The sequence below is a fragment of the Cavia porcellus genome, unplaced genomic scaffold, assembly GCF_034190915.1.
Source record: "Cavia porcellus strain 051 isolate PalLab524CR breed Dunkin Hartley unplaced genomic scaffold, mCavPor4.1 scaffold_31, whole genome shotgun sequence".
Taxonomy (NCBI): domain Eukaryota; kingdom Metazoa; phylum Chordata; class Mammalia; order Rodentia; family Caviidae; genus Cavia; species Cavia porcellus.
This window is the reverse complement of record NW_026947514.1, coordinates 28,799,190-28,827,094: the sequence shown is the minus strand read 5'-3', so window position 1 is coordinate 28,827,094 and position 27,905 is coordinate 28,799,190. Positions and strand designations below refer to the sequence as shown.

Sequence of the window (27,905 nt, the reverse complement as noted above, 5' to 3'; positions counted from 1 at the left end):
CCCCAGCCCTCCCCCTCGTTTTTCTAACCCCAGAGAAAAGTATCAAGTTAAGCAGCACTTGCTACTGAGTTGTTTCACATTCAGTGCTTTCATAATCAGGCATGAATATGTTCCTTTTCCTGTCTCTCCTCCGCAGGGCCTGTGCCTTACACTGTTGCTCCTGGCCATTTTCAAGAAGGCGTTGCCAGCCCTTCCCATCTCCATCACCTTCGGGCTTGTTTTCTACTTTGCCACAGATTACCTTGTGCAGCCCTTTATGGACCAGTTAGCATTCCATCAGTTTTATATCTAGCATACTTGCTATCAGAATCCCATGGATGTTTCTCCTCTGACTACAATAAAATCTGGGGGACACAGGGACTTGCCTGTGTCCTCATCTAACCAAGTCAAAAATTCCTGGACTTCGGCAGCTTCTTCCAGGTTTTCCTGACCACCTGCACTATTAGCCTTGGGGAGGAGGTGTCTATCGAAATGGCTTTGAGCATATTTCATCATGGTGGACTATGTCCCTTGGTGCAAAACCTACAGATTTGAGGGACAAGGACAAGCAAACATGACGGCCAAACTATACCTGTGATTCTACCAGCATGTGACCCTTGGTTGCAGGAGATTCACCAATGTTGCGAACTCTCAGGACTACCATTAACAAGAAGTTAAACGAAGTGATTCAAACCAAACAGAACTCTACCTTAAACTACATGTTGGAAGTCAACCTAATAAATCTGTATTAATTGGATTCTGAACTTTTTCAGGAGGTACTAGGAAGAGAGCAAGCCCCAGTAGCAAAATGGGAAGGTCAAATGGGGCTCAAGCTTTCACTCCCAGACGCTTTTTTTTGCTGCAGACCTAATTTTTAAAGAAGATATCCCTCCCGCACTGTGCATCACATCAGATGCATTGGTCGATTTTAACAACATTCTCCAGTCCAGTACCCTGTCTATCCTCCCCATTTCTTCCCACTACCAGTTTGAGCTTATTTCCTTTATTCTGAAAGCCTTAACCTCAGGTTCCAAGTTCAGTAACTTCTGGAAATAATGAAACTATTGCTTAGTGGTTCCTTATTATCCCGAAGTAAATTCTGGGTTTCTCACCAAGTTCCTAATTTTTAGGTGTATTTACACGTTTGCTCACCTCCTCTGCCCCATCTTTTCCTTCGTTTCCCCCCACAGCAGTTGTCTTCGACAGCAAAGGAGACAGCTCTGGCATGGCAGCAGGTGGGCCTGATAATCTAGAATTTTATTCTTTGGTGCAAAAAAATGTGTTAACCAGTGCTGTCAGCCTTGCCAGCATAACTCCTTCAGGAGTAAATGTGCCCAAAGAGAGTAAAATTAAAGAAGAATGAAATGGCTGGTGAAGCACTTTCTGTCCTGGCTTTTCTTTATCTCTGGCAGGAGTTAGAATTTCATTTAGCAGCTGAGAGTACTTCACTGAGAGAGTGCTTCCCTTCCATGCCCCCGAGGCTCGGTTCAGCTCTGGCACTGCAAAGAAAAAAAATCCTTGCTGCTTAGGAGGCTGAGTAGAAGGATCCCTAGATCAAGGCCAATCTGAGCAACTTAATGTGACCTTTTCACAAAATTTAAAAAGGGCTAGCAATATGGCTCCTTTGGGTTTAATTTTCAGTACCGGGGTAAAGTGTTCAGCAGCCATACCCTGGTGGTTTATAAACTTATAAACCAGTTGTATCAGTACAGAACAAGAGTTTGGAGAGAGCTGTTATTTTACTTGCTGAGCTACAGGAGAGTCAGAAGAACTAGCTGCTGAGGCAAGCGAGAAGAGTCCTCTGGTCAAACTGCGGTGAGCTCACGGCTAGGCGATGGGAAGGAGCCTTACAGCGGGCACTTGTGGCCCCATCTACATTGCCCTCCTGTCAGTGTACTTGCATGAAGTGGGCTGGGTAGTGGAGGTGCTGGCTGAAGTTACTGTGTTGTCCAGGCTTTATGCATCAGGAAAACCACTTCAACAGGGCCAGCAACCTGTGGCACCTCTCAGCGAACTCTGAGGTACAAGCATTCTTTATCACCGAGAACCCTTGGCCATGGTCAGAGTCTAAGCATTTATAAGAACCTGTTTCTTCCTGTAGCTGAAGAAAGGCTAGATTTTCCTCTTTGCTGCTTGCTCTTCTTGACTGTCATTTGACCTATTTGGGGGTTCTCTTTGAAGTTGGAAATATTGTTTTCAGTCATGGGGATGTGGCTCAGTACTGGATTACTTGCCTAGTACGTGTGAGAGGCTCTGCGGTCAATCTCTAGTGCCTCAAGGAGAAAAAGAGCTTCAGGAGTAGGGCATTGGTACTAATCCATGGCAGGCTGTTGAGAAGAGCAGGAAAAATAAATGATGTACAAAGAAAGAGTGGGGCTGATGGTAGTAGTCCTGACATCTGTTTTTCATTAACCCCTTCTTTCCCAAGATTGTATCTTTTCTGCTCTCAAACAGCAACATGTGTACGAACCTCTCTAAAGCATAGGGGCAGCTGAGTCATCTGCACAACATTTGTGATTCACAGCACTTTTGGAGCTGTAACCTAAAGTAGCTGATTGGTATAAGGGTCCCAAATGTGTTGTATCTTTCATGACAAAGAGGATGTGGGTGGGCGGGTGTAAGTCTTGCCTATATATTGTCCTGTGTGGAAAGGTTGCAGTAATCCTATGTCTTCAGGTTTGAACCACATCTCGGTATCTGAAATACAGTGTTAGTCTTCCAACATGCAAAACAGAGTGTCACCAGAGAAAACAGCAGAAAGTTCTGCAGGGGATCTGCCTCACACGCAGAGGGATGGTGTGAGAGGGCAGAACCAACAATAAGGTACAACCAACGGGCCAGCCAACCAGTTCAGTGAAAAGAAGCAAGCGGTGGGGAGAGAAGCAGCTGATGAGTGGCTGGGCCTGGCCTGGGGATGCAGGGTGTTTGCAAGGAGGAGCTTGCAGTGCCTAAGGGAATAATGCCAGCTGTATTCAGAAGACCTCAGAATTGTGCCAGGGAGGAAGGGCTCTTGTTCCGGTTTTTGATTTTCAGTTGGTCAGTGTGTCATAGCTCTCTAAATGACTAAATTTCTCAATGAGAAAAAGTGGAGACCAGGAAGTTTTGTAGGTGACCTGGAAGAAAACAGAAAGTGCTTGCCTAGCATGCATTCCCCAGCACTGCAAAAGAAAAAAATCAGCAACTTTACTACACAACAACTAAAAAGGCTGTTTTCCTATGTTAAACTCTTGGATCTCCTAGAACTCCGGTTTCTAAGAGCCCTTCTTTCTATAATAAATGGCCAAAGGAATAATATGTTCTTGGTTCTTACTTGGCCTCTAACAGCTTAATATGTATTCTTGATCACAATGTGTAGATGTGAAGTAGAAGTCTTCCAAGTGAGACAGACATCTCCAGGAAGCCACCACCGCTGCCTCCCTACAACTGGGCTTTGCATGTGTGACATTCATGACTGACCCTGTAAGGAAAAGGGCTCACACGCTCGCTTCAGCAGCACATATACTAAAGTCGGAAAAGAGCTCAGAAACCGCTTTAAAAGGACTTGCTGTCGTGCCAGGCCTGGTGCTGGAGTCTGAGGATACAAAGATGCACAAGATACATCATGAGAACGTAGCTGGAGCCTCGATTCTTGGCATGACCTCTTTAATGTCTCTAAAATACTGTCAGTAACCATTTTTCACAGACTGTTTATGAGGGCTTATAAAACTGATGATATATAGTTGACTTTTTTTCAGAAACCAGTCCTTTCAGTAAGGTACCATTTTTTGCTCAACTTGCTTTTGGGCAGTGTGTATTTAAAGACTAGTTTTTCCTTCATTCTCCTTCCCCCAAGGATGTTCTTGAATGCTGAGTTTCGGCAGAGACTTACAAACTAGCCATTCAGTTTTTTCCTTCAAATGGAAGCAGTACTCTATCATCATTATAAATTTGAGTCTAGAAGTGATGCTTGAGATCACACCTCTTTTCAAATTACCTAAACAGCAGATTAAACATGGATTCAGCTCTTCCCGGCCCTCATTAAAATCGCTGACTGGAGCTGAGTGAGTTGAGCGCACTAACAACACTCATCAAGCTCACATCTCAGGATCATCTGCATGATTCCTTTGCAGCAGCCCGCATCCGGCAGGAAACGCCTCAGATTTCCAAAACTCAAAGCACCCCAGTGCTGAAAAGAACCCCCTCCTTGAATGTCAAAGCCATTTCCAGGGGCCTGTGAACTGGATGCTGGATCCACCCTGGCCCTGGAATGTGGTGGTGCTGGCTCTTCTGCTTGTCTGGGTAGCAGGAAAGATTTCCCAGAAGGCACTCTTTTTTTTTTTTTTAAATATGATCTGAAGAATAGCCCCAGCCCAGCTGCACAGAGTACGGAGTGGTCTGGCCAGCTGGGAGGGAGCTGCGGGCAGCGGGCTTCGGTGCGATCGCTCTCTCATGCAGCCTTGCCTTGCTTCCAAGCCTGTGGATACTGCTTTGGGCAGAATTCAGATAGACTGTGAATATGACTTTTTAAAATACCTTTCAAATTCTTGGTAAAATATAATTTTTGATAGATGATTGCACATTTTCCTGTATTTGTCAAATCAATAAAGACTGCATGAATCTGCCTGTGTTGTTTCTGACACAGAAGCATTGTGATGTGGCACTGAGGGCTGACCGGCAGTTTCCAAGACAGTTTAGTAACAAATGTATTTCCATCCCCTCATAATAAAGTGATATGGATGGTAGCAGGCCATACCTCTGAAAGCTGCAGTAGAAAACCTGTTAATAACAATATAGGCCACCTCCATATCCACAGTTCTACCTGTTGACTCAGCCATTCACAGATCAAGACCAGGGGACAAAGCTATGTACTAAACATGTACAGAAATGTTTATCATTATTCCTAAACAGTACAATATGACGCTGTTTTTTTCCTTTGATATTGTAGTTGAACTCAGAACCTTGTGCTTACCAGCCAGGCACTTGTGCTACTGAGCTATATACCTATTTTTATCCATTTTTTTGTTTGATAGGAGCTTCAATGCAGGATACATCTCCACCTCTTTTATTTATTTATTTATTTTTTTGAGATAGAGTCTCACTAAATTGCTGAAGTAGGACTCAAAGTTGGAATCCTGTCTCAGCCTCCCATAGTGTGGGAATGACAGGCATGTGCTACTGCAGCTTGCAAATATAGCAACTATTTACATAGCATTTATATCCTGCTATAATCTAGATGTGATTTAAGGTGTGTACATAGATCATGTGCAAGTACCCTTTTTTTCCTGTTTTTCTTTTTTTTGTTTTTTGAGATAGAGCCTCACTATATATGGTGCCGCTGCCTCAGCCTCCTGCGTCCTGAGAGTGGAACCATGAACCACCATCCCTGGCTTTCATGATAGCGTTTTATATAAACAATTGGAGCACCTGTGGGTTTTGGTATAGTGCCCACATAGATACCAAGAGCTGACTACTTAATTTCTGTAATCTTTTTTTCTAGACTCTTTCACATTAGTGTAAAGCCTGTCAAGACACATTTCATGTGTTAGAGGAGTATCTTAAATGATTGAGCTGAGGGTATAGATCAGTAGTAGAGCTTATGCTTTGCACATACAGGACCCTGGGTTTGATCCCCAGTATGAGGTCACACATAAAAAGCAGCATTCCTTTACTGACCTGGTGTTGATTGTGTAGTATGTCATCTCACTCCATCCCTGAATTCTACAGAATCCTTTGTTTCTAAAAAATGAACAAAATGGGACATGATGGTGCACATCTGTAATCCCAGCACTCGGGAGACTGAAGCAGGAGGATCACTGAGTTGGAGGCCTGCCTGGGCTACAAGAGTTCATAGCAGCCTGAATTGCATAGTGAAACCCTGTCTCAAAAAACAAAAGTGAGTCAACATGTGTATGGGAAATGAGCAGAAATTGTGGCAAAAGGATTTAGAGACAGGTAGGTGGGGAGGAGACAGGGAATAAAAAGAATCAAGATATGTTAAGTACATGTACCTACTCGGTAAGATAAAGGTCAGCTTCAGGTACTGCAAACAGGCACTTATAATAAAGACAAACTCCAGAGTGGGCCATCTTTCACAGAGGGGATCAGAGAAAAGGCTTCCTGAGCACAGGACTACAGGGAACAGGGAGGGCTCCTTCCCTCCTTTGGGGACAGGAGTGTCTGCCCATTTCATGCAGCCTGAAGGCAGTGTCGTGGGCCTGCCTTAGAAGCAGCGTTCTGGCAGTAGAAGCCCTGACAGTGCTCTTGATGAGGCCAGAGTACGCTGTGGATGGAAAAGAGGCTGGGTTTTCTGTATCACCAGGTAAGCCCTGTGGGTTTTTCTGTCAGCCCATTTCATGCCACCCTCGGGAACTACAACCACACTTGAGTTCATGAGCACAATGGTAACTTACGTAAATTGAACAGAAATTCAGAATAAAAAGCACCCACAAAAGATGGGGTTAGTCTGGCGCAGTAGCCTACACCTGTGAGCCCAGCTTTCTGGAAGGCTGAAGAAGGAGACCTGCAAATCTGAGCCTAACCTGGGCAATTTAGTGAGACCTTGTCTCAAAACTTAAGAAGAAATGTACAAGATTCAACTCCATGCGAAGGCCTTGGATTCAATTTCTAGAACCAAGTGAGCAAGCCGGGGGAGACAGGGTCTAAAAAACACTTTTTTTATAAGGAAAGATTGGAGTTTAGAAAGATCAGGATATGCAGATAAACCTTACCTCTAAGAAAGGGCTGGGTAGATGGATTTATTTTTTCCCACCTGTGAATATGTAAACAACCATTTAATCTCTGGGAGACTTCCTAGCACCGGTGGCAGAGCTGGAGCCGGGAGAGCATACTGAGAATACAGTGGTATTTGTGCATCAGTGGAGCTGTTTATGACAATTTAATATCTCTTTGCAAAGCGAATACTCATCTTTTAAAAAATAAAAAGATAAAGCAGGGTGTGCTGGTACATGTTTGTAATCTGAGCACCTGGGAGACTGAGGCAGGAGGACCACAAGTTTGACCACAACCTAAGCAATACAGCAATTTAGGAAGACCTTGTCTCAGAAAAACAAAAATTGAGAGACACCCAAAAATAATTGATTTTTTAATACAGGTTTATCCAGAGGAAAGTTTGATTAGCCGAATATCTTTCCATATTTACTTAAAATGTGCTTCCTTCACTAAATGTCTTACAGAAGCCACAGGAGATTGGGACTCTGTCTACTCAGAGTCCTACAACACATGGAATGTATTGTGTTTGATGAAGAGCCATTCTCTTAAGCTGTATCCAATAAAGGAAGAGGTGGGCAGAACCTCTGAAACTAGATATGCTGGGTCCTTATTCTTACAAGAAGGGGTGACATTCATGTTGCCTCTGTCTCTGCTCTTAAAAATACCAAAAGTGGGAAGAGCAGTTATCATTCTGACCCATTTTCTTATTTACAGGATGTAAATGGTTGATATTGACCTACATTAAGAACCTTAAGTATGTGGGTATTTTATCAATAACTCAAAAATATAGCTCTTTTCAATAAATAATATTAGTCTTATTAAAGAATTACATGAATAGAGATTGTTGTTGGGCAGTATTTGTAGTTTTATGACTTTAAAAAATCTAGTGGAAACTAATATAACTCTGATCAGCAAATCCAGCTGAAATGTGCTAGTGATACTGATGTTCTCATTTTTATTTTATCAAATTTGAAACTAACTTCTTTATCAAAGATTTGCTTTAGTCATATGTACAAAAGCTATTTGGGTTTGTTATATATTTCAACAGCTTTGGGTATCATTTTTATGGAGTGCTCATTTATCATTTGAATAAATTTCCTTAAAGAATTTTACCATGGGGCTGGGGGTTTAGCTCAGAGGCATAAGCGCCTGCCTTGCAAGCAGGCGGTCGTGAGTTTGATCCCCGGTACCGATAAAAAATGAAAAAGCCAAAAAAAAAAAAAAAAGAATTTTACCATGTAGAAACAACATGTAAGACATAGACATGCATAAATCCATATAGCTACATGTGCACAGATCACAGAGCTGCCATTTCAGAGCTGTAGTCATGAGACAGTGAGACAGTACTAATAACAGCAGTTTGAGGCAGAAAGACCACAAGTTTAAGCCAATATAGGCAACTTAGCAAAATAGAGACACCTTTTCTCAAAATAAAAAGTTAAAAAGTTCTGAGATATATCTCAAGCCGCCAAAGACCCTGAGTTAAATCCTCCATACTGCCAAAAATCAAATAGTTGAATCCAACTGACAAAATGGAGTAAGTTTGGTCACCTGTTCAGATGGTTAAAGGCTTTTAATATTTATGAAACACTTTAAAGGATTTTTAAAATTTCTTCCTAGTAGGTAATCTTGTAAAGTCTGTGTGGACTGAATTATAAGTAGTGTATTTTTCTTGGTGGGTGTTGGGTTTTTTGTTTGGTTGGTTTGGGGTGTTTTTTTCTGTTTTGTTTGTTTTTCCTTTTTTGTTTCTTTTTGAGACAGGGTCTCACTATGTAGTTCTGGCTGGCCTTGAACTCAGTTTGTAGCCCAGACTGGTCTTGAACTAGCAATGATCTTTGTGCCTTGGCCTCCCAAGTGCTGGGATTATAGACATTGAGCCACCGCACCTGGCTTGTTTCTGGTTTTTTGAGACAAAATATCACTAGGTGTTTCAGGCTGACCTTGAATTTATGATGTAGTCTAGGATGGCCTTGAATTTATGGTAATTCTCCTGGCTCAGCCTCTCAAGAGTTGGGATTACAGGTGTTCACCACCATGCCTGGTTTGTGATTTCTTTTTTTTAATTGATACATTTTAGATATACACAATGATAACATTCGTCATAGTGAACTTGTACCTCTGTGTGATTTATCTTGTTTTTCGATGTCATTTCCTTCCTCTCCCTTCTTCTCCTTACTTACAAAAGGTTTGTTTCCATTTTTTTCTTTCTCTTTTTCTTCCTTGTTCCCCCTTCTTCTTCCTTTTCTCATTTGAACATTTCCCCCCATATCTCAATATTTATTATACACTTTGGTTCTTGTTACATTTTTGGTTTTTCACACAGAGAAACAGTCCATATTTAAATATGTATGTTAAATCTTTTCACCTAAGAGTATGGTTTTAAAGTACATCCATTTAGTAAGAAATGTCTCAAGTTTATCCTTCTTTATGGCAGAGTAGCACTATCCCCCCATCTTCTATATCCATTCACCGATAGATGGGCATTTGGGCTGTTTGCAGGATTTAGCTATTACAAGCTGTGCTGCTATAAACATGAATATGCATGTATTGCTACTAATTGTTTGGGAAGATAACAAGGAGGGGAATAACTGAGTTGAATGGAACTTGTAGTTTTAGTTCTTTGCGGAAGGTCCACACTGATTCTCACAGTGGTTGCACCAGTCTACATGCCACCAACAGTGGAAAGTGTTCCTTTTTCCACACAGCCCACCAGCATTTGTTATTGGTTGATTCCTTGGTAATCATCATTCATCCTGGGGTGAGATGGAATCTCAGTGTTGTTTTAATTTGAATCTCTCAAAAGCCCAGTGGTGGTAAACACTTTTTCATGTATCTATTTTCTGCTTCTTCTTCATCTAAGAAGCATCTATTCAGTTCAGATGCCCAGTTTTGAGTTGGAGCTTTAATTGGGGGGGGGGAGGCTTTTTTTTTTTTTTTAGTTCTTTATATATTCTAAATATTAGTCCTTTGAGGAACGGCTGACAAAATTTTTTCCCACATTTTGGGAAAAATATTGTCTCTTTTATTTTGTTGGTTTATTTCTGTTGGTTTATGTGCAGAAACTTTCTGATAAGGTGAGATCCTAGTTGTTAATTCTTTGTGATATTTCCTGTGTAATTCTGGCTTTGTTTGGTGTCAGTTTTGCCGATACCAAAGTCTTCAAGAGTTCCATCTATTCTATCTTCCAGCAGATTTAGTGTTTCTGCTTACTATTTGGATCTTTGATTCATTTTGATTTTAGTTTAGTGCATGGTGAAAGATATGAGTATAGTTTTTTATCATCTGAAAAGTCAAGTTTTCCAGCACCATTTATTAAAGAGGCTGTCTTGCTTTCAGCTAAAATATTTGCCAAAAATAAGGTAGCTGAGTATGTCTGGAGTTGTTTCTGTATCTTCTAATCTGTTCCATTGACCCTGGCTCTATGTTTTGCCAGTACTCTGTTGTTTTTACCACAGAGACTTTGTAGTACAGTTTCACGTCAGAGATGGTGATGCCCCTGCCTTGCTTTTGTTACCCAGAATTACTTTTGCTATTCTAGGTCTCTTCTGGTTCCAAATGAATTTTAGGATGTTTTTTCTAATTCTATGAATATGTATTGGTATTTTCATTGGGATTGCATAAAACCTGTTAACAATTTTGGAAATATGTCAATTTTCACTATAATGGTTCTTCCAAGCCAAGAACAAGGGGTCTCTTTCCATATTCTGATAGCCTTTTCAATCTCATTTTTCAAAGTACTGTAGTTTTCAAGGTAAAGGTCTTTTACTTTCTCATTAGATTGATTTCTAAGTATTAAGTTGTGTGTTTGTGTGTGTGTTTTGTTTTGGGTTTTTTTTTTTCTTGGATGCTATTGTGAAAGGTGTTGTTTCTCTAATTTCTCTCTCAGTAAGTTATTTATGTACAGGAACGCTAATGATTTTTTTTTTTTTTTTTTTTTGGTGGTACTGGGGATTGAACTCATGACCTCGCGCTTGCCAGGCTGGCGCTTATGCCACTGAGCTAAATCCCAGCCCAACATTAATGATTTTTGAGTGTTGACTTTGTATCCAGCTATACAACTGAATTTGGTTGTTAAATCTAGAAGTCTTTTGATGGAGTTTTTGGGGAATTCCATAGGGAGTATTATGTCATCCACGAATAATGATAATTTAACCTCTTCCTTTCCTATCTTTATTCCTTTCTTTTATCTAATTGCTCTGGCTAATGTTTCCAGAGCTATATCAAGTAAGAGTACAGTGGGCATCCTTGTCTTGTTCAGGAATGAATTTGGGAGTATTGCTCACCTTTCAGTTTCATTAGAGTTTGAGAAATAGCAGCTTTAGATCTCCTCTGAATTTCTTGTAGAATTCAGCAGTGAATCTGTTAGGGCCTGAGCTTTTTCTTCATTGGCAGGATTTTTATTTATCTTGAATTCTGTCAACTGATACTGGTTTATTTAGAATTTTCTTTTTCTTTTCTTTTTTTTTTTTTTTTTTTTTTGTCTTTTTCCTTTTTATCGGTACCGGGGATCGAACTCACGACTACTTGCTCGCAAGCCAGGCGCTTATGCCGCTGAGCTAAATCCCCAGCCCCTTATTTAGAATTTTCATATCTTACTTTTTAAATTTATATTTTAAAGAGAATAAAACCAAACAAAATAAAACAGAATAAAGCCAATCAAAACAAAACAGTGAAAGCAATACAGGACTTCAAAACAGGAAAATAGGAAATCAACAATGGCTACCATAATGCCTCTTGTTACCTTCAAAATTGCTGCCCATACCATCAGACATAATAAAATTGAACAAAGCAACAGAATAAAACCAATCAAAGAAGAACACTGAATAAAACAAAACAAAATGAAACAGTGAGAACAATATTGGATTTCAAAAGCAAGACAGAAGGGAATCCCCTATGTTGCTATATTGTGTATTGTTATCCTCTTTAGATGCTCAGATTACTGATGTTAGGCTTGCAAAGTCAGCTGAACCATACAAACATTAAGTTGTTTTTGTACCTCAGTTGCCAACAACTCAGCCAGTGTTCCTCTGAATCAGCCAGTTGCTTACAGCAGGGAGGGGTGTTCTTGTCTCCCAGCCTGCAGACCAGTTGGCTCATGGGAAATGTGAACATGTCTTCCGCTGGCTCACAGGAAGGGCAATTTGGCTTCTTGTTTCTTCTTCTGGGACTCACATGGCTTCTGCTAGCTCACAGGAAAAGGCTCATTTCTTCTTCTGGGACCCAAATGGCTTCCACCCTAGAATTTTTATATCTTCTTGATTCAGCTTTAGTAATTCACTTGTATCTGGGAATCTGTCCATTTCTTCTGTGTTTTTTTGTCTTAGAATACAGGTTCTCAAAGTAGGTATTGATGAACTTCTGGATTTCTGAGGAGTCTGCTGTAATTTCACCCTTTTCATTCTCAATTGCATGTCTTTCCTTTTTTGATAAGGTTCGCTAAGGGTTTATCCATTTTATTTAAACTTTCAATGAAACAATTCATTGCTTTTTTTGTATTTCTTTGTCTCCATTGCATTTGTTTCTGCTCCAATTTTTATAATTTCTTCCCTCCTATAAACTTTGACCTAGGGTTGTTCTTCTTTTTCTAGAAGCTTGAGATTTATTTGAGCTCACTCTGTTTTTCTGATATGGTAATTCACTGCTATAGAACTGCATTCACTGCATCCCATAAATTCTGATACATTGTATTTAATTATAGAAACTGTCTAATTTCCTCTTTCTTTGCATCAGTGACCCATTGGTTGTTTAGGAGGTTGTTAATTTCCATGTGTTTATGAAATGTGGTTTCATAAACCACACTGTGGTTTCTTTTGCCATTGATTTCCAATTTCATTGCACGGTGGCCCGATAATATGCAAGAAATAATTTCAGTTCCTTTGCATTTACTTAAGCATGTTCTGAAAGCTACTAAATGGTCTATTTTGGAGAATTTCCCACGTGCAGATGAGAATGTATTCTGATGTCTTGGAGTGGAATACTCTGTAGACATCTACTAGGTGCATTTGTTAAAAGGTTTGATTCAGTTCTCATATTTCTTTGTTGACTTTTTTGTCTAGCTGATCTGTTTGTGACAGTGGGGTATTAAGTTTCCCCAGTACAGTTGAATTAATGCTTATTTGATTTTTCATGACCATTAATATTTGCTTTATATAGCTGGGTACACTGGTATTTGTGCACATATATTTATGATTATTATCTCTTCCTTTTGGACTGTTCCCTTTACCAGGATGTAGTGACCTTCTTTGTCTCTTAGTCTTTAATTGAAATTCACGTTATCTGCAAATAGAATAGCTACTTGTTTTTTTCTGAGTCACGTTGAATATTGTTTTCAGTCTGTAAGTTTTTAAAATTAAATGTGTTTCTTATGTGAAGTATATTTTTATCTTGCTTCTTGATTCATTCTGTTAATCTGTGTTTTTTGATTGGACAATTAAGACCATTAACAATGATGGTTATAACTGATATATATTAACTGATCCTTGTAGGTAATTTTCCCATTGTTAGGTCCCCTTTTTTGCCCCTCTGTTTAATTGCCTGCCTTATCTAGTGGATTGATTCTGTTGAGGTTCATGGAGTTTTAGTCCTTTTTATCTCTCTCTAGAATGTCCTTTAGAACATTTTAGAATGCTGTTTTGCTGGCCAAGAATTTCTTCTGGTATCCTTTGTTATGGAAAAAGGTAGTTTTGTGGGATACACCAGTCATGCTTGGAGATGGTTTACTTTTAGGGCTTAAAATACTTCACACTGCCTGTGACTTGAAAGTTTGTGTTGAGAAGTCTGCTGTGATTTTAATGGGTTTATCTTTATAGATAATTTGTTTCTTTTCTCTAGCATCTTTTACTATTCTGTCTCTTGAATTTCTGGAATCTTGACTATAATAATGCCTTCGTGTAGGGGTGTTTTTGTTTTTGTTTTTGTTTTAATCATGGCTAACTTTAAACTGTGTGCCTCACTTATCTGTATGTCAAATTCTTTTTCCAAGGTTGGGAAGTTTTCTGCCATTACTTCTGCGAGCAGGTTGTTTGTTGTTGTCGTCTGTTTTGTTTTTTAAATCTCATTTGAGCTATCTCTTGCTTTTTCAAACTTTTATTTTATTTGAATCATCTAGCATCATGAGTTGGACTGATTTTCATGGTTTATTATTTTTAAGAATTTTTTCTTTTTGTGATAGCTAACTGCAATCCTGTCTTCTGTATCTGATATTCTGTCCTCACATCGCTTCATTCTCTGCATTTACTTTCAATGGAATTTTTAATCTGATGCAATCTGTTTGAATCTATTTCATGGATTCCATTTTTTCCTATGTTGGGTATTCATGATTTTCATCAGTTTCCAAAGCTCTTCTATTCTTTAGAATCTCTATCTGCTCTCGAGTTTCTAACCATGTCTTTCATTATGGTCACCATCCCTGAGAAATTATTTTAGTTATCTGAGAAATTATTTCAATTGGTCTTTTTCTAGAGCCTCATTCATTTGCTTTGTTATATCCACTGTTACTACTTTAGAGGGTCCAGGTGGGCGGCTTTTGAATTGTTCCACCTCATTACCCACTGGGTTTGCCTTTGATGAACTGGAAGTTGGGTTGCATCTTGCTTAAGTATCTGCTCATTTTCTGTTATTTTTTAGTTTAATTTCTGGGTTGGTGCTTATGTATTGCTTATGGCAAGTAACTTTATTGCCAGTATTTAGCAGTCTTAGGAAATGCCTACTTCTCAAAGATGTCTTCTAGGTGTAGCTGGCTTTTGGGTTTTGAGTCTATTGCAAGGACCCACCTCTTCAGTTTGTTGGGGATGAGAAGTTGTTGCTTACCTGGTTTTGCTGGTGGTTCTTTTGCACTGACCTATAGTAATTTTTATGACTCTTAGACAAGCTTAGCCTTGGCATACCAGGAACAATAACACAGAAAATGACAAACTGTAGTAACTGCCACCTTTAACCATATGAACTAGATTTGTGGTTCTATAACCAGATCTAAAACAAACCAAAAAATCATTTATAGTAAATATGCCCTCGGTATGGCAATTTTACCCTCACTGGGGAAAACTTAAAAGGAGCTAGGGGGAAAATAGAGAAAAAGAAGAAGAAAGAAGAAAGAAGAAGAAGAAGAGAAAGAAGAAGAAGAGATTATAAGGAAGGCTAGAGGACAAAGGAAGATCACACAGATTTTGGGAAACTGGTGAAAAAGGAGGGAGAGAAGAAAGAAAAGAACAGAACAGAATAATAATAATAAAACTAGAAAGCATGTTTGCATTCATATAAAAATAAAAGCAATCAAGAAAAAAGGAAACAAAAATAATGAAGAAACAAAGAAATACAAATGTCCCCTTCAAGGTTTCTTTGTTGTCACTGGTAGACAAAGTAGGCAGAGTTCAGATCTCTGTTGATTAACCCCAGAAAGCCAGCTGTAGGTTTATAACAGGCTAGTGGATAATCCTAGCAAGCCTGTACTTTCTGTCCACTGAAGCTCAGGGTGGTTTCTGGCTCTGAGGGTGGAACTCTGTTTGTTCAGCCTGCAACACTCCATGTGCCTCCTGCCAGTCTGAACTCATCTCCTGGACCTCCTGCTGACTTAACCTTGTTTCTACCTCACCCTGACACTGGGGTCAGCAGCCTGTAGTTGTTCTGAGTTCTGAACTCAGCCTCTCTCCAAGGTGGTTACTGGCCAATTGCCCTCTCCCGGGAGATGTCTAAACCAAAGTAATTCACCAGTCGCCATAGTCTTCTGTGTCCACTGCTCAGTTCCTCTACTTCTTTTCTCTGTAGAGGCCTTGGGGTCACCCATGGTTACCGTGCTTCTGCAGGTTCTAGTTACTCCTCCTATGCAGACAGTCAGGGTTTAGGGAGAAAGCGATGGTTGTCACTCGCTTCACTGAAGTCTCTGATGTCCTTGAGCACTTCAGTTTTTGCTTCAGATCCTTGCTCAACCCCACTTTCCTCTTTCTTCTCTTCCTCACATTGCTGTATTATAACGTCTGGACAGTGAATTTTGGAGAGGCTCTTTCTTTGCTGTTCACCATCATCCCAGAACTGCAATTTCATTTTAATAAACTTCTTTTCCTCATTTTTAAATCTTAAATGAATTTGGGAGTTAATTTTTCAAATGTTTAGATTTTAGGAAGTGCCAGATGAATTATTTAAGAAAAACGAAATCTTGCTGGGTTGAGTGGCCCACACCTGTAAGCCCAGCACTTGGGAGGCTGAGGCAGGAGGATCACTGTTAGTTTGAGGCCAGCTTGGGCTACATAATGAGGCCCTGTCTCAAAACAAAAGCAAACATACAAATGAACAAATAAAAAAATCTCCATGTAGCTCTAAATTTTAGTAACAGATTTTTATTTTATTTTATTTTTGGCAGTCTGGTTTGCTTGCCTAGTCAACACCACTAGGAAAATACATTAAGTAGTTTTTAAAATAGTCAATTGCATTTGGGGCTTTTTTCTCTAGTATTGCTACTGTGGCAGAAAACAGTTTTTATTATTGCTGGGTTTTTTCTTTTTTTCTCTTTTTTAGACAGTGTTTTCCTGTTGTGTCAGGGATCCAACCCAGGACCTTGTGCATGCTAGGCAAGTGTACCGAGACCTTTTATTACTGCTCTGAGCTCAAAATTTTGAACTGTTTGATCTTGGCTTAACTTTCATAAATGCTTGTCTAGTTCTTTTCCTTTTAGACTATCCACCATTTAATTAACTGTTCTAGCACCTCAATCATTTGTTAGCTGCGCAAACCCAAACTTATATTTCCAAAAGGGATGACTCTCAGGTATCTAGATTGATGGTTGCCATGGAGCTACTGTAGTTTGCAAAGCCATTAATTTGGAAAGCCTCTTTTTTTATTCCTTATCTTAGTTGGAATGCACTAAGAAAAAACTTCTAGAAGAACAAAAATTACCAAGAGTACATTCTTGATTTTGTTGTAACTAGTAACAGCATTTTGTCTAAAATACAGGCAAAAAAAAGTCAGCAGATTCAGAGCAGAAGGAAAAACAGAGACACAGGTTGGAAGTCTCTAACATTAGATCCCCCCCCCCCAGGTTGCTTAATCCTGTAGTTGTTATTTAAGAATTTATCCTTGGTATCATTTGTCCATTGATTTAAAAATAACATGCATGAGAATGGACCATACTACAACTGGTGACAGTCCCAGAATGAAGTCCTGGTCTGACTGGCCTTCAAAATTTAGGGAACTTGTTGGTTTTTCAAAAACAAAAGAAAATCCTTCAAGCTCTGTGTATTTATATTTGCCCCTTAAAATGTTCAGGAACAAGCAGGAAAAACAAAGTATAAGAACAGAATCATTTGCAGATGTGCATTAATCAAAATGAAACAAAAAAGTGCTCACACAAAATAATTTTAAACCAGACATTGCAGATCAAACACAAATTTGAAGCCAGAGGTGGAAAACCAGAAGTGAATTCTTGGGAGAAGACATGAAGTTGTCACAAACGACGTCAGTTCTGCAGACACCAGCACGCTTGCTGGGACAATACCTACTATCAGGATTGTCAGAGAACCTAGCTTTGTTAGGTGGCCTTAAAATCAGACCAGTCACCAAATACAGGCAACTGAATTCACCTTCCCGAAAGAGGCAGCCAGCCTGGGAGATGGCTCACCTTATGGGTAAAGGTGGTCCCAGAAGTAGAGATCTCAAGAGGACTCCGTGTTCCACCCAGTCTTCCGTCCTTCTGAAGTTGACTTCCCTTCTGGTGTCAGTGCTTTCTTTTTTCTTGAGAGTCCCCTTTCGAACTCTATAAATGATGCCAATCTGAACAGCAAATGAAGGGAGATTCTCTAAAACTAGGGGATTTATTCTGGAGTGAACATTGCAGTGGGAACACACATGGACATACCCAAGGAGGCAAAGGAAGACAAGGCTTTTTAAAGGTAAAATAGAAAGCATTACATCAGTTACACTACCCTTAGCCATAAGGACCAATAACAAGATTGGCACCAATACCAAGGCTGGACAGGCCTTTCCATGGAGCCCTTTCCATGTGAGGTTGTGGTCGTGCAAGGCTGGGGCTCTGCAGGCATGGGTGAGCTGTCCTCCATCACAGCCTTGCAGTGATTTGTTTGTTTTGTTGGGATTTGACCTAAGTGACTCCATTTTTAGTTTCACAACGTTCATAAGCCCAAGGTCAATTTCTCAAGCAAAAGAGAATATTCCCTTTACCAAATAACCCATAACAGACCTCAAGGTAAGCCTCCAGGTAAAACTGTTGGAAACAGAATAAACTCAAAGAGAGATGTACAAGAATGATTTAAAAATACAAACAATACTTGATACCATATTATAGATAGATGAAATAAAGGAAGGAAATGAAAAAAAGAGAAGAAAAAGTTTTTTCATGGTGCTGGGTATCAAACGCAGAGCCTATGCTAGGCAAGTGCTCTGCCACTGATCTGTTTCCTTCCCAGCCTCACATACTATTTATAAAACCCTCCCGCTGCTGCCACCACCATCTCCTCCTCCTCTTCTACCTCCTCCTCTTTCTCTCTCCGTTCCTTTCCTTTCCTTTTCTTTCTCCTCTTCTTCCTCCTCCTCCTTTTTTTCTGGTACTGAGAATTGAACTCAGGACCTCCACGCTGAGTGCCAACACTTTTCCTTTTTAAATTTTATTTTACTTTAATGTTGAGACAGGGTCTTGCTATGTTGCCCAAGTTGGGCTCAAACTTGTAATCTCTTAGAATGGCATGAACATAGGTGTGTACCACTATGCCTGGCTGCTGGGCTGACTCGCTTGTGTTCTCTCTCTCTCTCTTTCTGTTGTTATATTCTTTCTTTTCCTTGTCTCCCCTCCCCTCCCACTTTCCCCACCTTTTTTGAGACAGGGTCTCACCATGTAATTCAGGCTGGCCTTAAACTCCAATCCTCCTGCCTCAGCCTCCTGAATGCTGGGATTACAGGCATGTACCACCACCCTGGACCATCCTGTCCTTTTTCCTGATGCTGGGGATGGACTCCAGGGCCTTATGGTGTGCTAAGCCCACACTATAGCTCTGAGCCACACCCCAGCCCTGCCAGCAGAATTTTAGTGAATTCTTCAGATACAGCCAGCTGCTCCTTACAGTGTCTAACACAGTGACAGACACATAGTGTCTCGCAAAGCCCTGAGGGAAAAGCTGAGGGTTTTTGGAAATTTGTCCTTTACCCAGATTTTCAAAGATTTTTGTCCACCAAGATACTATGACTTACTAGGTTGTAACTAATCAGAGTTACCTAATACCTCATAAATAGCATGAATCTTAATCGCTTAGTGAGATGTGGGAGACTAGGCAGAAGTGGATGTATGGGTCTGCAGACCTCCTGAAATGTGGCACAGGGCTTGTGCTCCCTCTGCTTTGGCGGACATCTGCTTCTGTCTGCTTCCTGCAGCCCATAATAACCCTCCTAAATAGGGCATAATGGTTGTCAGGTCTCTAAACTAGACCCCCGCCCAGCTAGGAGGAAAAAAACTCCCCCAAACAGGTCTGTTATTCACACCTAGGGGCGGCATGGCATTCAACAGGAAGCGGGCAGCTGTCCCCACACAGCTGACCTGCAAAGAGCTGGTTCCGAGAAAAACCACAAGAGACACAAGACAGGCTGTGCCTGCCCCTGCCAGCCCCCGCCTGCACCCAACTCTGTCTCTCACCTAGCCTTAGACCCCTACTCAGAGAACACAGATTCTGTACCCTGCTCAGCACTGCCTCCCTCCCCTACCCAAACTGCCCAATAAAAACGTGCCCTCACCCTTGGCGACCAGCCGCACCTCGTCCACAATAAAGTCCTCCTACATTGCTTCCGCTTCACCTGCCTCAGTGGTCTCAGCTGTGCCTTGGTTTAGCCTAACAGTGATGGAGGCCTAAACCGAAGCAGCAGGCAGGCAGCACCTCCTGCTTCGGGTCATCCGGTTGCTCCGGCTCTCCGTTATTCCCGCTGGTCTCCAGAAGCTGCTCCATGGCTGGTTGCTAAGTGCCTTGCAGTGGCATCTGGCCAGCCTGCCACCTTAGTGTGCTGTTGAGGGCACAGGCCATTTGCATTGGCCACAGAGGACCTAAACCCCTTTGGTGTCAGATGGGCTCATGCTAGTGGCCCCAGAGTTTCCTGCTTGAGGGGAGGACCTGAGCCTCTCCCTGTCCCCATATGGCAGGGATAGTTTGGGGGATTTGTTAGTCTCCTAGTAGGCACAGATTAGATTCTCCTTCATGTACTAGAGAGAAGTTCGTGAGCTAAGTTACAGTATTTACCAGTAATTGTACAACTTTCGTCATTAGTCATTAAAGCACTCCAAACATTTGGTAATTACTGCACGAATTGATTTTTTAAAGTCAAAATACACTTTTGGCCAGCATTCTTGCAGGGGATGGTCTTTCCAGAGAGGCCTATTCCAGAGTCTCAGGGGGAGCCCAGGCGTGGGCCCTTGTTCTCCTGTGGCCAGTGCTGAGGTGGGAGCTAATAGGCTCCTCTCTGTCTCCCAGCTTCCTGGCAGTGTTCCTGCCACCCCTCTGAGGCCCCCTCTATCGCTGGGACTGGAAGCGAGTCTGGCCCATCTTCCCCCTGGGATCTTGGCCAACCCAGATGTTCTCACAGCCCCTCCCTGACGCTCCCTCGCCTCAGGCCCATGTGCAGCACATTTTCTCACCTTCCAGACTCCTTTCTCCCCAGATTTCTCTGCCTCTGGATCCTGTCTCTGTCTGGAAAGGGTCCAAGGACCCAATTCCTGCCTCCATTTCCCTAGGTTTGACATTCCTGCCTCTTCCCTGCCCATCTTGTCTGCCTCAGATAAAGTCCAGGCTCTGTCTACAGACAGGCTCTCAGGGCAGGGAAGCCGGCAGAAGAAAATGTCTCCTTCACCTCCGCCTGGCTCCAGCACCTGATGATGGCCAAGACACACAGCCTGTGGATTTGCCTCTGGGGACCACCCGGCTTCTAGGCCCCGCAGGGGTGTCCTGCTCCCAGGTAAGCCCAGGTAAGACGGCCTGTCCCGGGCTCCTGGGGGTCCCGCTCCGGAAGTTGCAGAAGCCAGTGAGGTGGTGAGTGGAGGGGTCCCACAGGGTGTCCCCACACAGCGACCTGAGCAGGCTGGTATGGGGGACCATGTTGTAAGAACAAACATTCGCCAGCTTCAGTCCTGTTTACAAAGCTGTGCTGGGGAGCTGGGGCCTTGTCTGTTTAAGAGCCCCAGTGTTTACAAAAAGATGGGCAGGATGGAACCCAAACAGGATTCCTCCTGCGGGAACAGGGAACGCTGGTCACAGCCTGAGAAACAGATGGTTTGTCCACGTCAGTGTCACCACTCTGAATGCAGGAGGAATACAGGATGATCCCTTGTTAACACTTTTCCTTATCTAACCAATAAAAGCTCCAGAGTAAGGTACCTGCCTCTCGAAGCCACACTTACTATAAATGAAAGGTCCTGGCGCTGAGCTCCACCAGGCACAAGCAGCATGTGTGTCAGCCTCAGCCACCCTGTGGGCAGGGCCTGCTGTCCCCAGTCCCCAATGACAACCAGAGAAGATGAGTAACATCCCCAGAGTCACGCACACCAAACAAACAGGAGTGACTGTGCTGCCCAGGGCCATCTGACTCTGGGCCTACAGGACAGGGTGTCACAGATCACCTGTTTGGGTGGCCTTGGGCAGAGTCTGATATTTTCCCAACTTTCTCATGGAGGATGCTCCCATTGCAGCGGGAGGAGAGAGGCCCAGAGGGTCTAGGACAGTCCCAAGTGGCATCACAGCCAGAAATTTCTCTGTAGTTAAAAAAAAAAAGTTTTAGTTGGATGTGGTAGTCCACGCCTGTGGCCCCAGCACCCTAAGAGGCTGAGGCAGGAGGATCATGAGTTTGAGCCCAGCCTGGGCAATTTAATATGACTCTGTCTCCAAAAAGTAGGTGTGGGGTGGGGTTGCGAGGGCTGTTCTTAGAGCCGTGAGATCCATAAGCGGAATCTTTTCTATCCTTCAAAATCAAATCAAGTCTGTTTATTGTTTCATGACTGGTCTGTCTCACTTAGCATAGGGTCTCCAAGGTTTATCCAGGCTACACATTCATTTTTTTTTTTTTTTGTCTTTTTTGTTTTTTATCGGTACCAGGGATCGAACTCACGACTGCCTGCTTGCAAGGCAGGCGCTTATGCCGCTGAGCTAAATCCCCAGCCCCTACACATTCATCTTAATATAAAGATAACCACGACTCCACCAGAAGCCACCACCAAAAAGACTTAACAGCCGACCCTCCTTGGAGGACATGCCTCCTCTCTTCAGTGTCCTTCTGTGTCCCTGAGGTCTTTCAAGGCCACAGAGGCCTCGGCCCCCAGCTCTGGCCATCTCACTGTGCCTGGTCACAGTCACAGGTTCTGGTCTCAGCCAAGAGGAAGCCTGTGCGGAAGGTTCTCATAGCCGCAGTGTGTGCCAGTCCCCAGCCAGACCATGCTACCCTTGTCCTCCTGCTACACGCCTTCAGCTGCGGGTTCTTAGAATTTCCAGCTTTACTTTTTTTTTTTTTTACATTAATCTATTATCTTCCTTTTTAATTTATTTTTTAAATTAAAAAAAAATTTTTTTTCGTACCAGGGATCCAACTCACGACCTCACACTTGCCAGGCAGGCGCTTGTGCCGTTGAGCTAAACCCTCAGCCCTTAATTACATTTTTTAAAAATTCAGGTTGTTTTGTTTTTTGAGCCAGCAAGTGGCAGACCAGAGCCCTGCTCCAGAGGCTGACCACACAGGCCTCCCCCACCCCACAGGAGCCCCCAGGCTGTGGCATGGGCCTTCCAACCCTGTTTGCTTTGTAGTCATGTCGTCCGAAATCTGCACAGCTCTATGGTCTCTTTCTTCCAACTATGAAATTCAAAACACTGAAAGTTTAAATGTCTTTCCTATTTGTCAACATGATCTGGCCTGATCTGTGGCAGACTGTTAACAGTCTCGATATAATACCCCAAGTACCCTGCTTGGGGTATTATATAATTTCTGAAATCTGGAAAATCTCTCCTCTTTTCCTCTCCCTCTCCGTATTTCTCTCTTTCTCTCTGTATCTCTCTTTCTCTGTTTTTGAGGCAGGGTCTCACTATGTAATTTAGGCTGGCCTAGAACTCACTACATAGGCCAGGCTGGCCTCAAACTTGTTGCAATCTTCCTGCCTCAGCATCCCAAATGCTGGGATCACAGGAGTGTACCACCATGCCCAGCTGAACTCTAGAAACCTCTCAATCCTGGAATACATTTTGCTCCAAGAGTTTCTAATGAGAGGTTGGACCTGGGTATAGTTGCTCTGATTTATGGAGTGGGTTCCAGGACCCCCAGGGGATACCTGAAATACTGCATATGCCAAACCTATATATATACTGAGATTTTTTTCTATATTGTACGTACACTCTTGTGATAAAGTTTAGCTTATAAATAATGTACAATAAGAGATGATAAAGTAGAAAAAATCTAGATAGAGATAGGTACAGATACCACCTATCTATACCCACTGGGGTATGAACCCAGGGAGCACCAAGCTACAACTTTTTATAACACTTTTTTATTTTGACACAAGGTTGTATGACCCTGCTAGTCTCAAACTTTCCATCCTTCTGCCTCAACCTCCCGATTATGCCTTCCTGTCTTTAAGTGCCATTGTATTCTAAAATAGGAGTACAGCACATGCCTGTGTACCTGTTGTGTGCTTTGAATATTATTATTTTGAATATTATTATTTTTGCTTTTTGGCAGTGTTTTGCCCAAAAGAGTGATGGGCTTGCCACTTAATTCTAGGATTAAAGATTTATAAATGAAAAATAAAAATAGAGCGGGGCATAGCTCAGTAGCACAGTGCTTGCCTACTATGTCTGAAGCCCTGGGTTGTATCCCCAGCACCACAAAATATATAAATAAAACAAAGTAGGGTCCAGGATCACAGGTCAGAGACACATTTCAGACACTGAAAAGTTGCTCCCTGCTCATTTCAGTTACCAGAAATGGAAAATGCCTTGAAACCCTTACCTCTGGCACATGGCAGCTCCTTCCTGTGGGAAGGTGGACTGACAGGGGACTGGGGTTGACGGGAATATCAGCATGCACATCGCTAGCCAGGGAGAAGATCCAAATTCAGAATTCAAAGTTCTTCTTACTGAATGTGTATTGCTTTCACATTTTGCATCATCATGAAGTTGAAAAATTATCAGTCAAACTGTTGTAAGTTGGAGACCACTGTAAGGGAAACGGGGAATCTGAATATTCTGGTTATAAGATTGGTCTTAGTCTGGGTGAACTCTGCTGGACGGGCCTGGTATGCAGGGGGAGTGAGGTGGGTCGGGGGGTAGGACCCAGCCCACCCAGCACACCTGGCCCCTGCCTCACAGCTCCAACCCTGGACCTCCAGGGAACCCGGTACCCCCACCCAGCAGGGCTGTTCTCCACGGAGCCCTTGTTAAACATTCACCACCCTCAGCTTCTGGGGCGCACTAGGTCCTCAACTATTCAGGGAATGATACATGAATGAACAGCCGCCACCAAAAGACAAAGAGGAGGAGTCCAGCCGTCCAGGTGTTTGACCAGCACCACTTCAGGGTGCTGAGGGAGAGTAGAGATATTGGGGTGGCGCAGCCTCTGCACTCCCCATTGGGGAACCGGCCAATTCTTGTTCCTCAGGCTCTGGCAGCCAAGGTGCAGGCACACTTAGTGGGGTTTGACAAGGCCACTCAGGGTTTGCTCTAAATGTGGTGGTGCCAGTAGCTCGGCAGGCCAGGCCCTCACCAGACCTGTTCCTGGGTCACAGTCTACGACATTCTCAAGGGTTCAGCCCATTTCCATCCCTGGTGCTCCAGCCTTCCTGCCAATGTCCTTTTCCCAGGGAGTGGTTCTGTTTAAGTCCACCCAGGCCTTTTCTGCGGTTGGCAGCCAGGAACCCTGTGGTTAGGCCAGCTCGGCTGAGAGGCAGATGCCACCATGGGATTAGATGTGCCAGAACGCTATCCAGGAAACGATAGGCGCAGATAAAGGTGGCCCTGCAGGAGCCTGGGGGCTGGGGAACAGAGCCAGGCAGTCAGGCTTCTCAGAGCTCCCCTAGAGGACAACCTCCAGGCCTGGGCAGAATCGCAGAAGAGAAATTTCTGCCCTAGGGAAGTTCATAGTTCATGCAGACAGAAAAGAGAAATGTGCCACTCACGGCCAGGGAAAAGCCTGGCCCAAGGGCACCCAGAGGCACATGTGAGGGAAGCTTCCTGGACGGGGTGTATCTTGGCGCCCTGACGCTCTTGAGGTTTTATGACCAACACACTTTGTTCTCTTGAGCCTTCAGTCCCAGCACAAGGTCCCAAAGAGATCTACCCACGTATTTCTTAGCCTCACCCCTGAATCTGCAATCTGCAGAAATGATCAAAATGTAGAGAATTAAGGCACAGCCATGGTGGCGGCAGCAAAATAATTAAGTTATTCTCAGTACCTAGTAGGAGCTTTCTACCTAGTAGAAGTCCATTTCTTTCCTCCCCACCACCCTCAGTGTGAAGCTCACAGGAGTGGGTTTTGGCCTAACGAGGTGACACATATTTAGTCTAAACTAACAGCGCCAGAATGTGACTTACTGGAGTGTAGACGTGACAAGGGCCGGGACGATTTGGGAGTGAGGCCAGCAGAGCAGAGCAGAGTGGGCATCTGGCCCCACTTCCTCAGTAGGCTGGTACCAGGTTTTCCTGCTTCACACAGAGCAGAGCAGCTTTCCAAGCCAGGTGTGCTGCCCCCGGGAGCCCCTGGCCCCTGACGGAAAGGATCTGGGTGCAGCCAAAGTGGGCAGAGGGCCAGCATCCAGGGAATTTGCAACAAGAGGACCCTTCTCTCTAAACTGCTGTGTTCTTGTACAGTGAGCGCAAGCTGGGCACCGTGCTCCCCACAGTGTGGCTGGCCGAGGCAGGCAGGGACACAAGGCCTGCAGAGAAGTTCCCGCCCACCTGAGCCAGGATCTCTGGGGCTGGGCTGGTTGGGGCCGAGGTTGCCTTTATCCCTGTGTGCACTTCTGTCCCCGCCTCTTTGCAGCTGGGCTAGGAGAGATCAGGGCTGTGGGCGTCTGAGAAGGGGTCAGAGGAGAACCAGGGACTGATCAGAAGGCTGAACTCCTTGGGCCTCCGCTGCCCCCACTCTGCAACAGGAGAAGCATTTTCCTCCCCTTTACAGGGACCTTTGACCAAGCTCAGAAAGGTCCTGGCTTGGGGGGTGGCAGGGAGTGGGGCTCTTCCAATGCAAGAGACTATTTTCCAATTCCACTCCCATTTTTTCTGCCAAGCTTTATTGGTGCCTAAGACTCCCTAGAGCTCCCCAGGGAGCCCCTGAGACACAGCTGTGGCCCCTCCTCTCTGTCCTACTGGGTAAGAGTTGGCAGGCTGGGAAGGGTTCTCTATGAGCTCAGGGTTGGTGACTTTTCTGTGCCCACTTGATGCCTGGACAGAAGCAACTCATGCCAGGGCTAGTAAAGGCTAACAGCAGAAGAGGAGGAAGGGGACCAGCCCTTGTGATTTCTCCACCTCTGCAAGCCCAGGGCCCACATTCCTAGGGAAAAGTGTATTTCAAAAAAGGGATGGCAGGCATGGAAGGAAGGAGTGACTTGGTTGAGGGGAAAAAAAAAAAAAAAAAAGACAATTGGGAAGGAAATCTCATTTATCACATTTATTGATCTACCTTGTTGCCAGCTAATGTGGGCACAGGCCATGGGGCTTGCAGGTCTTACTCTCTAGAAACTCTCAATAGTGTGATGCACCTTCTTTAGAACTACACTGGGCAGGGACAGACACTTAGGAAGCAGAGGGTACAACAACTCTGCTTGGGGGTGGGGTGGGGAAGGCTTCAAAAGAAGGTGCAAGTTGACCCGGGTTTTGAGGAATGAGTAGGAGTTAGGACGTGGGAGTGCTGGGCAGTGGGAAAAGCTGGCAGGGACGCCTTCAGGTAGGTGGAGAAACTCAGCTGGAAGACAACAGGGGAGGGTCAGGTAGCTGTGGCGGGGGTGGGGGGGGGATATTTGCAAAGAGCAGGTGGGCTGAGGCAAAGGGAAATGGGATTGAAGAGGTTACCTGCTCAGACCCCAAACAGGAATCACTTGGGCGTCCCAAGAGTGGAGGATAAGCCGAGCGTGGCACGGACACAGGGGGTGGAGGCACGGGCATCGCGGGTCACTGCAGGGGCCGCTGCGCGGGGCTCTGCCCGCCCACGGGGATTGGTGTCAGTAGGGCTGGTGGGGGGAAGATGGGGCGGGGAGAGAAAGTCCAACCTCTGGGGCGGCGGCTGGCGGGTGACCTCGGGCCGGGGCTGAGCGGACGCGGCAGAGCGCTCCTGGCCGCGGCGCAGGCAGACGCAGGTAGGGCGGCGGGCCGGGCGGGCGACTGCGGGGCCGGGAAGTGGGGCCCGGGAGGCGAGCGCGCAGCTGCCCCGTCGGTCAGGTGCGGGTCCGGGGCGAGCAGGGGGCGCCGCGGAGCGGGGCGGCCCGGAGCGCCCGCGCCTGCTCCCGGCAACAGGCGGGCCGGCAGCCCGATCACGCCGCCGCGGCCACCCCGCCGGCTGGGCGCACGGTGGGGCGCGCTGTCGCCCCGCCCCTTGTCCTCGCGTCCTCGGCGACACTGTCGCCCCCTAGGCGCGACCCCCGGCCTGCACCCGCCTCGGCCCTGGAGCCCGAGGAGCCGGAGGGGGCGCCCCGCCAACCGGGCAGCGGGGAGGGCGAGGCCCGGCGCCGTTTACCCGGCGAGCGGACACCACCCCGACCTTCAGGCTTGCGGCGTTTGGATCTGCGGATACGGGATCGCCGTCCAGTGGCGACGGCAGCGCAGGCAGGGTCTTGTTGTCTTGTGTCCTGTGTTTAACCTGTCCCTTAGCTAAGGTCACCACCCCCTTAAAGACTTGTCCCCGTCAGCCTTAGGACCAGGCTCCTGAAAATAATGCAGTGAAGCTTTGTGCCAAGTGAACCGCGTGTACGTCAGTCGATAAATGTGCCAGGACAGAGTTTGCTGAACTTGGCTTATATTGTTTTATCCTTGGAATCCGAAGTCATTTATAGTTAAAAACAATTAGGACATTGTTAGCATGACACATTTAAAAATTCAGAGAGGCAAGTCAGTACTTAGAGCTTGTGCTGAGCGGCGCGCGCTGCTCTGCGAGTGCGTGTGAACCCACCTCGCTGCACACGTGCACACCGCGCAGGCACCCGGTGCGCCTCTGGTGGAGCTTCCCAGGGCAGAAAACTGCTCGTTTAAGGAGGATACAAATTTTAGTTT

At 44.3% G+C, this 27,905-nt stretch overlaps 2 protein-coding genes and 1 long non-coding RNA gene across 7 annotated transcripts in view; 2 read left to right on the top strand and 1 right to left on the bottom strand.

Moving 5' to 3' along the window:
- Positions 1–4,581, top strand: part of Psen1 (presenilin 1) — a 79,583-nt gene extending 75,002 nt beyond the window's left edge. For all 4 annotated transcript variants that reach the window (XM_013155308.3, XM_003472398.5, XM_063241399.1 and 1 more), the window contains one exon: positions 137–4,581. In XM_013155308.3, coding sequence (XP_013010762.2) covers positions 137–292 — 156 coding nt within the window. In that variant the 3' untranslated portion in view covers positions 293–4,581. The remainder of the gene's footprint in view (positions 1–136) is intronic.
- LOC106028202 (uncharacterized) lies at positions 137–27,795 on the bottom strand. Its single transcript, XR_001201794.2, has 4 exons — positions 26,712–27,795; positions 25,236–26,604; positions 23,656–23,862; positions 137–17,448 (listed from the first exon to the last, which is right to left on the bottom strand). It is a non-coding gene; the product is annotated as an uncharacterized LOC106028202 (long non-coding RNA).
- Papln (papilin, proteoglycan like sulfated glycoprotein) overlaps positions 26,890–27,905 on the top strand; it is a 28,502-nt gene continuing 27,486 nt past the window's right edge. For both annotated transcript variants that reach the window (XM_063241359.1, XM_063241358.1), the window contains exon 1: positions 26,890–26,995. The gene's annotated coding sequence lies outside the window, so the exon portion shown is untranslated. The remainder of the gene's footprint in view (positions 26,996–27,905) is intronic.